The following is a 12,591-nucleotide window of genomic DNA, read 5'->3' as shown; positions in this document are numbered from 1 at the left end:
AAGCTATTGCGAGGGGGAGATAGATACAGAGAGGAGGAGAGAAGCCATTGACCTTTGTGTCCTTCATATTTGCCTAGCTTCCCCTCGACCCCAATCTTAAGAGTGAAATCATCTGATCCCAAACTAACTGTCAACTGGCTTCTGATGGTGGCAAAGCCAGCAGACATCAATCAATCAGATTTTTCTCCTCGTCTATCAGAGGAGGCTTTTTTTCCCTGTTTTGCTCGAGCTTATCATCTGACCCAGTTGTTATCCTGTTTCTGAAGCTTAGAAAACTTGATTATGGTCAAATGTATTTCTCAGGGATTCACAGACACTTCCTGGAGTCAACCAGGAGGAAAAAATAGATATATACGATCAGTATTTCACCATAGAAATGAATGCAGGATGTAATGATTGTAGTTTTGCCAAATGAGCCTCTTAATTCCACACTCATGCTGGAAATAAGGGGTTTGAGGCAGTTATCTTTGGTTTTCAGGAATGCATGATTGCGTGAACCTTAGATAAAAATCCAATCTGATATCATAAGACAAAAAGGCATTTTAGTTGGCTACAGCACTTGCTCAATGTCAACAGTTTTTAGTAATTACTAGATAAGCATTCTCTGAAATACACAGAGAGAGAAAATTGGCTGATTCTGAAATAATAGCGGCTGCATTTCTCTCTGGATGTTTATGCTGTCACTTCACAAAGCCTGCTTTCTGATAATAAGAAGCAGGAGACGCATGCTTCGCAACACGTCACCCCCTTACGTCACGGCCCGATATTGCACACACTCCGTCTAATCTGATTTGCATAATTTCCTTGAACATAATCGATCATCGTCAACCTTTTCCAATTGGAATATGGCTCCATCACGGCTATTTCTGTAGCCGTGCTCCCTGCTAATCACATGCAGGCAGATATGGCCTCTGATCACATGGTGTGTAAGCTGTGCTGTCAACAGCTTTACCAGCTTTGCAATGGTGCAAATCAAAACACAGCCTCTTTAAAGTATTAACATGTTTTGAAGTTTGTTTTATATTTTCAGCATATTTGACATAAATTGTTTATCTATTTACAAAGCTTTGTCATTAGTGATTTTCCACTGAACCCTTAAGATGCTATGTGTTCTGTGCCTTTCGTCTGGCGGAAAATGCTGATGTACAAATTGAACTGAAAGGCTTGTTACTTAATCCCCTGTTGCCACCTATCCTTTAACTATAGAGCCTGGTGCATTTCATCCCAATGCAGAGTTCTGCATCACACTGCAACCCCCCCCCCCCCCCCCCCCCACCCCCACCCCCAGACACAGCCTTAGTAATTCCTGCCAAGCTACAGATTTAGTCTAAACAGCTATTAGGGCATCACTTTCTGGTGTGCCAGCTTCTTTCCGTCTCTGGAAATGGTGCGCACCACTTTGTTTCATTTTATTAGCATCTTTATGTATTTATTTATTTGAATTACCCTTTCAAATTTTGGGGGGAATTACTGACACAATTGTTGCACTATATGGGTGAAGTCAAACTTCAGGCGTGGCCAGTAATGTTCCTGTATTTTGAAGACAAAATGACGATGCCTGCTGCAAAATGTGAGTCATATTTCCAAGGAGTCCCTTTCCTTCCTCTCATCCAAGATTCAGTCAAAAGCCTAATATCAATTGTGACATATTCCATGAAAAATGTTTTGATTAACTGTGGCTAATTAAATTGAAATAAACAAAAAGAATCTTAATACACACATAAAAGTTATTCATGTCCCTGCAACGGAAGACTGGCAGATTTCCACCCCTGGACTTCATTTCTTCAATATGTCAAGTTCCTGTTGCAGGCAACTGTTTGTCTTCTGCGCTATGGAAATGTCAAATCATCATACAAATGTGATGAACCCAATATCCATATCCATGATACATCAAAACCTCGGTGTGGCACAACAATAACTGCAATACCTCAGGAGCAACCTCAGAAATCCCCTTAATTGAGCAATATCTTCATTCCTGATCCATGTGCATCACCAAGGTGAAAAGGGACTGTGCAAGTTAAATGAAAGAAGAATTCATGATGTGTGGCGGCCTCTCTTACTCACCCTGGCTATTTCCCCTCTTGGCAGGGGCCAAATAGAGAATGTTAAATGAGGCAATTGTGTCCCGGAGGCAAAAAGAGGAAGAAAAAAAAACGCAGGCAGTGCCCCTGCTCTCTGCTCCAACCCTGAGGAGCATTCTGCTGCATGATGAGGTACATCCAAGCACCCAGGCATGCCGCTACCCAAATAGCTCACACCAGACCCAACTTCCCACGAGAGCAGGCTGTATGTGCACAATGCACATACAGAATGAGTGCTCATGAGTCAAACTCCTAATCACGCTGGTGTTTCACTGCAAACTGCACAAAAGCAAAGAATTGCAGGTGAAAGAGAATGTGAAATGCCTGTCTGAAAAAAAAAACTGAATTTCAGCCACATTTCAGGAGGCTCAGAAAAAGACCAGCCCAACCATGATTCATTTTGTTATTCGCAGTAGAGGAAACTACAACTAACTGCATACATTTACTCAAGCACTGTATTTACTGTAGCCTATGGAGAATTTTGATATATTTTATTTCAGTATTCAAATTTAATGCTACTTAATTTTAAAATTTTAAAAAGGATTTTAAATACAAAACAGTATTGAACAACTTCAAGGGTAAACAAACTAAATTATATAAAAATAAGAGCTATTTACTTTACTAGTACAATTTTGAACTCAGGACTTTTACTTCAAATTGAATAATTTATCATCATGGCTCCACTGATGCTTTTAAGATCTGAATAATATGAGTAGGATCTAAAATTAGTTTCCTCTACATTTGCCTGGTTTTGTCCAAACAAGAGTACGGAACCAAAATATATCCAGTGAAATATCATCGAGGAAGCTCGGACCATGCATGGAATTTCCAGTAAAAAAAGAAAAAGAAGCATTAATCGTGAGGAAAATTCATCCTCAAAATTTTTACAACTAAGTTTTCAGCACTGCAGGCCTTTGGAAAATCCCAACATGAAGAGCTCCATAAACAGTAAGTTTGAGTGGAGGCTGAGGCCTGTAGGACGACCAGGATGTGTGCTCTGTTAATATTCTATGACGGTGGCTGCAGGAAACTGATCTCCCCTGCAGTCCCACACTGTCAGCTATACAGACATACTCCACGGTGACACCTCTGATAATCAAAGCTTTGTCTGGGTCTTAAAAGGACGTACTTGAACAAAAGCGAGACCAGAGGCCCTCTTTGCTGTAATGGCCTTTGGACATCAATATTTAAATCTTACATCTCTGTTGTGATTAGAATGCTGTCTTTCTCTGTTTTTTCTTCACCCCCTCTCTCCTGAAACAACAAGGTGGGGGTGAAAAAAGGCTTAAATCGATGATCTTTGAGTCTAAACTAGATTCCTAAGCAGTTTGCCACTCTCAGCAGCAAGATAAGATAAACTCTCTTTGACCTAAGAGATGAAGTTGCCATGACGATCAGGGAGTCCACTTTCTCTATCGATATTTTGCTGATGTAACAACAAATGGAACTAGATCCTGCTCTTGATAATGGTGATTAATTAATACCAATATTGATCCCTACAAGCAAGAGACAAGGCTATTAACTTAAAGCAGACTGAAAGTCAATTGTTACCCGGGGCTCAGTGGGCATCATTGATATAAAATCTAAATAAACAGAGAGCAATACGGCCACAGACAGAGATGTAAAATTACAGAGGTAAATACATGGAAACACAGTTAGCAACTTTGTAAAAATGTGTATTTGATCCGCACATATTTCTAAAATTAACATTTCGTTCAGAGTGGTGACAGTTACAGTGCCTGTGTAAAAAACAAACACAATGGTGACAGCTAGAGCCAGCGGCTGTTGGAATAATAGCAGTGGAATTCAGGAAAGAGGAAGATAAAGAGGAAACTGCATGAGGAAGTGACCTCCACCTTTGCAGCCACCCTGCCCACATTTCACACTGCTGTCCAGGCACTGTGAGCTTCAGTGACAGAGAGGGCAGGATTAGGCACCGTCAGTCCATCGGCTGCCAACCCCTGCTCATCCAACACATCACACAGCGCAATTTTCAACAAAGGAAACAGCAGCTGCTATACATTCCTCTCCCTATAGCTGTTGAGCTTGTGACATAAGCAGTAATAGCAGCGCTGTGAGTACAAAGCTTTATACAAAGAACATTTTTACTTGAGACACAACAGAAAAAAACATTACAAGGAGATGACATTCATCTGCATTGTTGTTTTGTGTCAAAAGTGAGGAGGCAATTGGGGATCCTTCAGCTAAGACGAGGCAACGGCGCAAGCTGTTATTGGCAGGGAACAGATGTTTGAGGGAAAGTTGGCATTCAACAACCATTCTTCTTCTGACAGAAATCAACAAGAGACACACTAGAGACACGGCGTGATTGTCACCCAATGAAAAGAGAGACCCTTAAATATACAGAGAAGCTGGCATGCAAACATTTTTTGATTTTACACCCCCAAAACATCTGACTGCTGAAGTTGCCAGCGTGTGCGGGCCAAGGGTGAAATCCAGTGAATACGACTTCACCAGCATCAGAACGCCTTCCATGAAGAAAAGCAGAGCTGAGCTAAGTTGTAGGAAGTATGGGTGAAGAGTCGGTTCCCAGAGCAAGAAAGAAATGCATAGAATACAAGCTAACAGCTCTGATCCTTCTGCTGAAAACACATAACCACATGCTCATCGCACGTACTGTAGACCCACCAACGTACACGCAAACAAACATACACACAAATTCAGATAGAGGATTTTGGCAGTCAATTCAGTAAACACTCCCCTTATCCCTTACGACTGTAATCTGCCTCTGATAAATGCCCCTCAAAGATAGAAATGTCACCTGATATGATAAACAGTGTTCTGACGTTACATAAAGTGGCCTTATGCTAAGGAGCTGGAGAGATTAACTGCAGAGCGGAGATGGAAAAAATGGTGGCTTGGATAAAAGGCAGACTTTCAGCTCCACCTAAGAATCGCGTTTGGCTGCAGTTCAGTTACAAACTGACGAGTTCAGAAGAGCAGGCACCTTATTATAATAATCCAAGGGTTGTATGCAAAATACATTTGATTTGAGTTACCTTAAAGGTCGGTGCATTCTGTAGCAGTAAACAATTACAACCAGACAGTTGCATAAAGAATGTTTTTCTCCAGGATCATGTTCCGCAAAGGCCATAATATGACGTGTATCAGTAACACAATGCATCTAAGAAAATGAGATATGAGATGAGAAACGGCAACGTTTACCACGTCACTTGCCCCACAAGGTATTCTGGGTAAACATAAAAGATAGACAAATAAGAAAAAAAAAAGGCATTACTGTACAATGCATTGGAGCAGCTTTACAGATGTGAGATCCCTATCACATGAGTAGATTAGGCATTTTGACAGTGTGACATAGTGGTAAGCTCTGGGGAGTTGTGCACTTGCCGCTTGTGTGCTGCACAAACTTACAGTAAAAGAGCAGCATAATCACAACAGCATGGTGCTTGATTCCGGTTGGACGGTGTCGAGGACAAGAGTCAAAGGAAGCACCATGAATTCTCAGACGGTCCATATGGTGAAGACAACAGTAACGGGGAGAGCACTAAGTCAGTTTAATAAGCACATTTGACATTAGATGTCCGCGCGTGGCCTCAGAGGGCCGCTTCGGTATGTTCCCATAAACACTGGCAGAGGCACGCTCCCTACATCATCCAGATTCCTCTTTACGCTGTGAAACTTTGGGGGGCAATTTTACAGAAAAATTACTCTGAGGGGGCTGGTTTCAATTCAGCCTGTTCATATCTTTCCTTCCTATTAAGCATCAAAATGTTCTCCTCTCAGTACGAATAGAGGTATGGACACCACCGGCAGCCGGGGTGAGGCGGAGGGGGGTTGGGGGGGGGGGGGTTGCAGAGGAGACATGGGAGGGAGGGAGGGAGGAAGGGAGAGGAGAGGATAGAGGGAGCGCTTGGTGGAATTCACACATCATATTACAGCAGCTAATCGCAATCCGCAGAGCATCAGCGATATTTTCATCATTCCTGTCAAATTCTACTGACCCGCCTCTGAACAGCTAACAATCTGGGCAATTTATTGGCATATTGGCACGGGGTGATAAGGCTAAAAACAACAGCAGCTAGCAGCTGGCCCTGGGAGATGAGCTGATAACATTGATATGTGCTCCCACACAAAACACCTCCACCGCTATCTCCTCTATCTATCAAACTCTTATTACAATAAAAGTGTATAGGGGTTTTTCGCTTTCTTAGAAAAGCAACCCGGGGAGGGGGATAGAGGAAGGGGGGCAGGGAATATATATTTATATATAAAAAAAATCAGATGTAACGTTTCAGAGAAAAAAAACAAGGGGGAAAATACATAATTTATCACTGTATTATCGGGATATCCAGGCAGCCTAATCAAGGAGCACTGAGTGACTATTTTTTGCCTTATCATCCAAAGTGGTGGAAACGGAGAAGGAATTATCAGCCAGCTGCAGATTGCTGGGCTGGAATTTTAATGGTAATAATCGGGTTTCTGATGGTATATCTTCCCTGCTTATCTTTCCCATTATCTGGCCTTATCTCCCCAGTCATCGGAGCAAATTAATGGTGCTCTTTCAGCATTGCCTTTTTATCACCACTCAGAGAGCACCCAAGGGGAAAGAATAAGCAAAATATTAAAATACTGCATAAATCACAATTTTAGATAACGGTCCAATGTATGCAGGGGAGCGGGTGGGGGCAGTGGAGGGGGGCTGCGCCCAACAACCTTTTTGTCCTTTAGAATGACTGTCTGTGCTGACTTTCTGTGCACTGCCTCCTCGGCCTTTTTTCCCAGAGTAAGAGAGTAGGAGAGAGGATCTAGGCTCCCTGTGACCTTTCTGTTTCTAACCAGAGCTTGATTATACAGTGCGGCTGCAAACCGGCTCCATATTAACAAGATCTTACACATGACATACTAATTCGCACAAGGCCGGGTCACGGTGACGAAAGCGTAACACAAACGTGCGACTTCCTTTGCTCAACAACAAAATGTGGATGCTACAATGGGATTGGTTCAAAAAGATGAGTGGGCCTGTCACGTCACGCGGTGCCGTGCCTCTTTTTGGTTGCGAGTTTTTTCGGTGGATGCCAGCAAAAACCCAAATATAAACTCAAAGATAGTTGAAATAATAAGATCTTTAAGGAGACTATACTGTGCCGAGTTCCACTAAACTGTAATAAATAAGTAGAAAAAACATAATTATTAATTTCAAACAACTCAAACTCAGATGTTCTAATTGTGAGATTTAAAACGGGTCGTTTTCAAAATAACTATCACAAATTATTTTCATGAATTTTCACAGTAATAAAATATTAAGCTTTGAAAATACTCATAAATCACAATTTAATATATTTTTTAAAAATAAGCAAAATCCTGATCACAAATAAGATCACCTCAAAAACGTATATGAATAATCTGAAGGTGAACAGTTACAGTGTGTAAAATTAAACAAGGTGACACAAAGTCGCTCAACCTGCGTAACACAAGCTCCTGTTTACCAACACGTCTATCAATCAATCAGATGTTATTTGTATAGCCCATATTCACAAATCCAAATTTGTCTCATAGGGCTTTAACAAGGTGCGACATCCTCTGTTCTTAACCCTCAACAGGAGTAAGGAAAAACAATTCATGCGTGTGAGCTCACACACACACATGCACGCACGCACACGCACACACACACACACACACACGCACACACACACGCACACACGCACACATGCACACACGCACACACACACACACACACACCATGTTGCCCTGGTTCTGTATTGTCAATAAAGACTTGAAGCCCATATAAACATGATGACACTGACATCCTATACACTGCTGCACGTAGTGTGATTTTTGATATTTCGACCCAAACTAACCACAGCCTGCTTTCAGCCTCCCATCAGCAGCAGCACTGTGGACTAACTGAACACACGCACTGTACATGCAATTTGAAATCTGAACGTGTGTGGGTGTGGGTGTGTATGTGCAAATCCCCACATATGTATTGATGTGCTAAAGGCTTGTTAAAATCATTTGCATTATTAAAAGTTGTGCAAAACATTTGATTTAAAAAATCTATTCATCAGTGTGGATATGACACACTTTTGAATGAATGCAGGCCATGAGGTTACACTTCTTTAAAAAAATAACTCTGCATTAAAAACAAATAATGCATTATACATTTCTGGGGGAGAGACGTCTAAATTTCCATCTATATTTTGAGAAGCAGCTGTGTTGCTGAGAGGAAAGATGAACTCCTCCCACAGAGCAGTTCAACAACATTTTAAATCAAAATTAATATTAAAAAACAGATGCTCTTTATTTCCTGCAGTAGCATGAGGCACACATATAAATCAATATGTAGCATCTGCTTTTTATAGGCTATATTGTAAAGTTTGGAGAAAGTGTGTATGTACACACACCTGCCATCCAGTGTGTGAGTGTGTGTGTGTGTGGGGGAAAAAAAACAGGAGTTGAAGGAGTTGGTGTGTGTGTGTGTGTGTGAGAGAGAGAGAGAGGGAGAGAGAGAGGGAACACGTGTGTCTGAATCCCACAAATAAAAACATTAAATATAAATCAATAGAATTCAGAAACAACCCGGCCTGCTCGTGCAGCTTCGCTCTTTATTGCACTGGCCTGTCATTTAGAATCGCGAGTCTTTACACTAAGTGATGCACTGGTGCACCGTTTCGCGTTGAAACAACAATAGAGGGACTCCGACCAAATAAACAAATAACTTTGTCATATTTTTAGTTACAACTTGGCAGCAGGGGGGAAACTTTTCAGCCAGCAGCACCGTGGGATCTGGACTGCATACATCACCTCGTCAAAACACACACACACACACTCACACACACACACACACACACACACGGAGCACAGAGGAGATCTGCGGAGGGAGACCGGAGCGTGTGGACCGTGACAGGCGGCACATGAGTGGCGGTAGTTGAGCGCGGCTCACTCGGCTCCACCAGTGTGGTCACTATCGTTACTATATTGCGCAAACTCCAATGAGCACTGGAAACGCCGCGTATCGAGGGAGACCACGGTAAAAGAAAAAAAGTAACTTACGTTTGATCTGCCTGGGGTTGCTCTGCTTCCTTCGGGACATGCCTGCTGTGCGGCTGCTCACTGAATCCAGGTGTAGCACTGACAGATCGATAGGTTTTGGTTCATCCAAGCAGCCGGTTTGGGGCTTTGTTTTTGTCTCTGATGGAAATTGAGTAAGGAAAAGGAAGAACAGGAGGAAGAAGAAGAAGAGGAAGAAGGAGAAGAAGAGGAAGAAGAAGGGGGCACCAGTACTTTTTACGCACAAGTCTATCGTTCCGTCTGTCTTTCCTTTATCTTTCTCGTCTCTCTGGCTCCGGCTCTCTCTCTCTCTCTCTATCTTTCTCTCCCTCTCTCTCTGTCTCTCTCTCTCTCTCTCTCCCTCTCACACACACACCCTCTCTCTCTCTCTCTCTCTCTGCCTCTCTCTCTCTCTCTCTCTCTCTCTGCCTCTGCCTCTCTCTCTCTCTCTCGCTCTTTCTTTCTCGGTGCACCGTGTCCCCGCGTGATGAGGCTGCACTTCGACGCACGGATCCGCACGGACTGACTGGGGAGGTGAAAGCGTTTCGCGCTTTTGTTTGAAGATAAGGTTTGTTCCTCCCCGGGTACCGTAGCCGCGGCTTGGTGAACTTCACTTGATCCACAATTACTTTGTCGTCCACTTATTATTAATTAGCGTCGCCCTTAATTAGCACCCACATGTTTGCTTTGTTGTGTTTTGGGTACATATGAACAGAGATGGACACACTGATCACCAGGATAAAACCCAATAAAAATGATCTATTACCATTGGTCCCTTTTATTTTACAGAAACTGTATTTTGTATTCATTTTTCTGAATGACCCTGCTGCCACTAGAAGCTGCTTTAAAATGATCACGTGGTATTTTAATGTTTAATGCAAAAAAGAAGAGAGCCCTGGGTAGTTTAATATTTCATATGATCCTATACATGTCACCAAAAAAATATAATTATAATAATCCCATATTGGTCAAATATAGTACGCCAGCTGCTTGTTGGCTGCTCATTCTCCCATGATGCACCCTGAGATGTGATGTGAATCGAGATGCCATAACTGTACCATCACTTGACCTCTTGACTAAAAAGCAGAAATAATTATAATGTTTTATTTTAAACATACAATCTATTCAAAGCTATTACACAGTGTATAAGAGCCTGGTGTAAATTCTCTGAGCCTACTTGAAAATGTGTTCAACCCTTTATTGTAAAATATATTCAAATTGGCACACACTGTATCTCCAGTAAGAGAAACTGCTCTTTTTTCCGCTCTGTTTATTTATCAATATTTAATAAACTGTCAATCAGACTGTCAGCGGCTTCTCTTGGCTACAATTAGTTTGCCTATGGACAAGAAAAAATATTCTGAATATTAAAAAGAGAAGGGGGGGGGGGGAGAGAGAGAGAGCGAGAGAGCGAGAGAGAGCGAGACAGAGAGAGCCTTCAAATCATTCAGATTTTGACTGCCATGTTCTGAATAGTTGCCCAAACTGGAAATCACTGCTCTCAATTAGCCAGTTGGACTGCCAAGGAAGACAAGCAAGTGGCCTGTGAAATTATCTTGTAACCCAATTCCACAACTTTGGAATGGAGTCTGAAACTACAGAATAATTTATGTGGCAGACGGGTCAGCGGTGGTTCACCTTGAGGAGAGCATCTGTCTTGCAAGCTCACTCACTTTGTCTCTTCCCGCGCTTCCTCCCCTCCTCTGGTGGCTAAAGTTAGTTTTTTCTTTCTATTATTATTTTCCTCTCTTCCTCGCACTCAGCTTTGGTCATGATCCAAACATGGTGATGTCATTGGATAGCGATAGTCGTAAACAGTGAATCATTTCATTATCTCAGCCCTGTCACACTGAGCACACACACCCTTTTAAGAAATGAGAGCATGATGACCTATTCAAAACAAAGAAAAACTCTTACACATATCAGAATGAAAGAAACTTTGCATATTTACGTGCGTGTGTGTGTGTGTGTGTGTGTGTGTGTGTGTGTGTGTGTGTGTGTGTGTGTGTGTGTGTGTGTGTGTGTGTGTGTGTCTGTTTCTGTTATACAAGTTCAAAACAAAGCACAAGTAAAATAACATTGACGCTTATTAGATGTTTAATAATGAAGCAATCCCACACTCTCTAAAATTACTGAGCTAAACATACATAAATATAATTTACTGGCCATATTAGGAACCCAGAACCAAAATTAAGAGCAACAACATAGTGGGAGAGGGGAGCCAAATTGCCAGCTGAAGATTAATTTAACGCCACTCCTAAATCCTCTGAGACTGGAGCATGGTTCTTCTCTGCCGTTCCTGAGCCCCAGTGGCTTGTTTGAAGCCAGCTTTGATTGACAGGTACAAATCTGCGAGAGGAAGAGAAACGTTTTTTTTCACAGCTCGGACCAGATGGTTGTGATAATTAACATGATACTGTTCCCATCGCAAGGGAAATCACTGACACAAGGTTGGTCATATTAATAGGTTAAGGTATACTGTATGCTGTGGCGATGCTGCGCAGTGCACACACATAATCTGATTAAAGGGGGAAAGGTTGATTTAATGTGCTAAATCATTTGATTAGAACTGCCAAGTCACATTTGGGGAATGCCATTCAGTGTCAGGGCAGTGGAGGTGGGCTGTCCGGTGGCTCCGTCAGCTCCTTTCCTCAGGAAAATATGTTTGAGAACAAGAAGTTTCTGTGCAGCTCGTTGGTATGCCCAGTAGTCCTCTCCCTGACGCCATGTCAGCAGGTGTACGACCTGTCTGTCTCAGTCAAAATAGGCCGTGATAGTGTCATTAAATGAAATTAAATAACAGATAACGTTCTGAACTACTGATGTGACTATTAATGGACAGCACCGTCATAAGCAATGACACATTTTTTTTTATAGTCAAGAGAAGGATGATGTGCACGCACAACCTTTTCTTTACTTTTGAGTTTCATCATTGTTCATTATTAGTGTCAGACGGAATGTTGCTCTACCCTGAGCTTGGTGGCATGGTGTCATTTTTGCAAACTTTCGCAATAACCCTTTTTTAAAAACATTACATATTATTTGTTAAAGGACTGTATAAAATATGTTTGGGAGAAAAGGGGACTGAACCTCATGGGTCACCTTTAAAAGCCTCTGCAGCATTATTGATATTTTCTTTGGACCTGTCCCTAAAACATGTAGCAGCCGATGTAAGACGCCTCCTTTCAGTGCCTGAAATTCATGCAGATGAATTGGAAAATACTTGTCATTGATAATTAAAAATAAACAAGTAATTAAGATGTATCGTACTGTAATTTAAACCTTAAATTGTGGATTGTTAAATCTCATAACCAATTTGCAGTTACAAAAATGTATGAAAAATGTAACAAAATATTATTTTGTATTATAAATTTTTGCCACTTAATACTGTGTCGCACATTCGACTTTATTAAATCACTGCTTTCTGATGCAGGATAAAGTGAAGGTCAGTGAAATCTAACACACTCTCTGCACATAA

General features: G+C 41.8%; 1 protein-coding gene across 2 annotated transcripts in view; it reads right to left on the bottom strand.

Moving 5' to 3' along the window:
• Positions 1–9,605, bottom strand: part of zfpm2a (zinc finger protein, FOG family member 2a) — a 117,741-nt gene extending 108,136 nt beyond the window's left edge. For both annotated transcript variants that reach the window (XM_034611911.1, XM_034611912.1), the window contains exon 1: positions 9,117–9,605. In XM_034611911.1, coding sequence (XP_034467802.1) covers positions 9,117–9,156 — 40 coding nt within the window. In that variant the 5' untranslated portion in view covers positions 9,157–9,605. The remainder of the gene's footprint in view (positions 1–9,116) is intronic.
• Between the last annotated feature and the right edge of the window lie 2,986 nt (positions 9,606–12,591).

The sequence above is a fragment of the Hippoglossus hippoglossus genome, chromosome 16, assembly GCF_009819705.1.
Source record: "Hippoglossus hippoglossus isolate fHipHip1 chromosome 16, fHipHip1.pri, whole genome shotgun sequence".
Taxonomy (NCBI): domain Eukaryota; kingdom Metazoa; phylum Chordata; class Actinopteri; order Pleuronectiformes; family Pleuronectidae; genus Hippoglossus; species Hippoglossus hippoglossus.
Note: the sequence above shows the minus strand (reverse complement) of the source record. Positions and strands in the feature narration are given on the sequence as shown.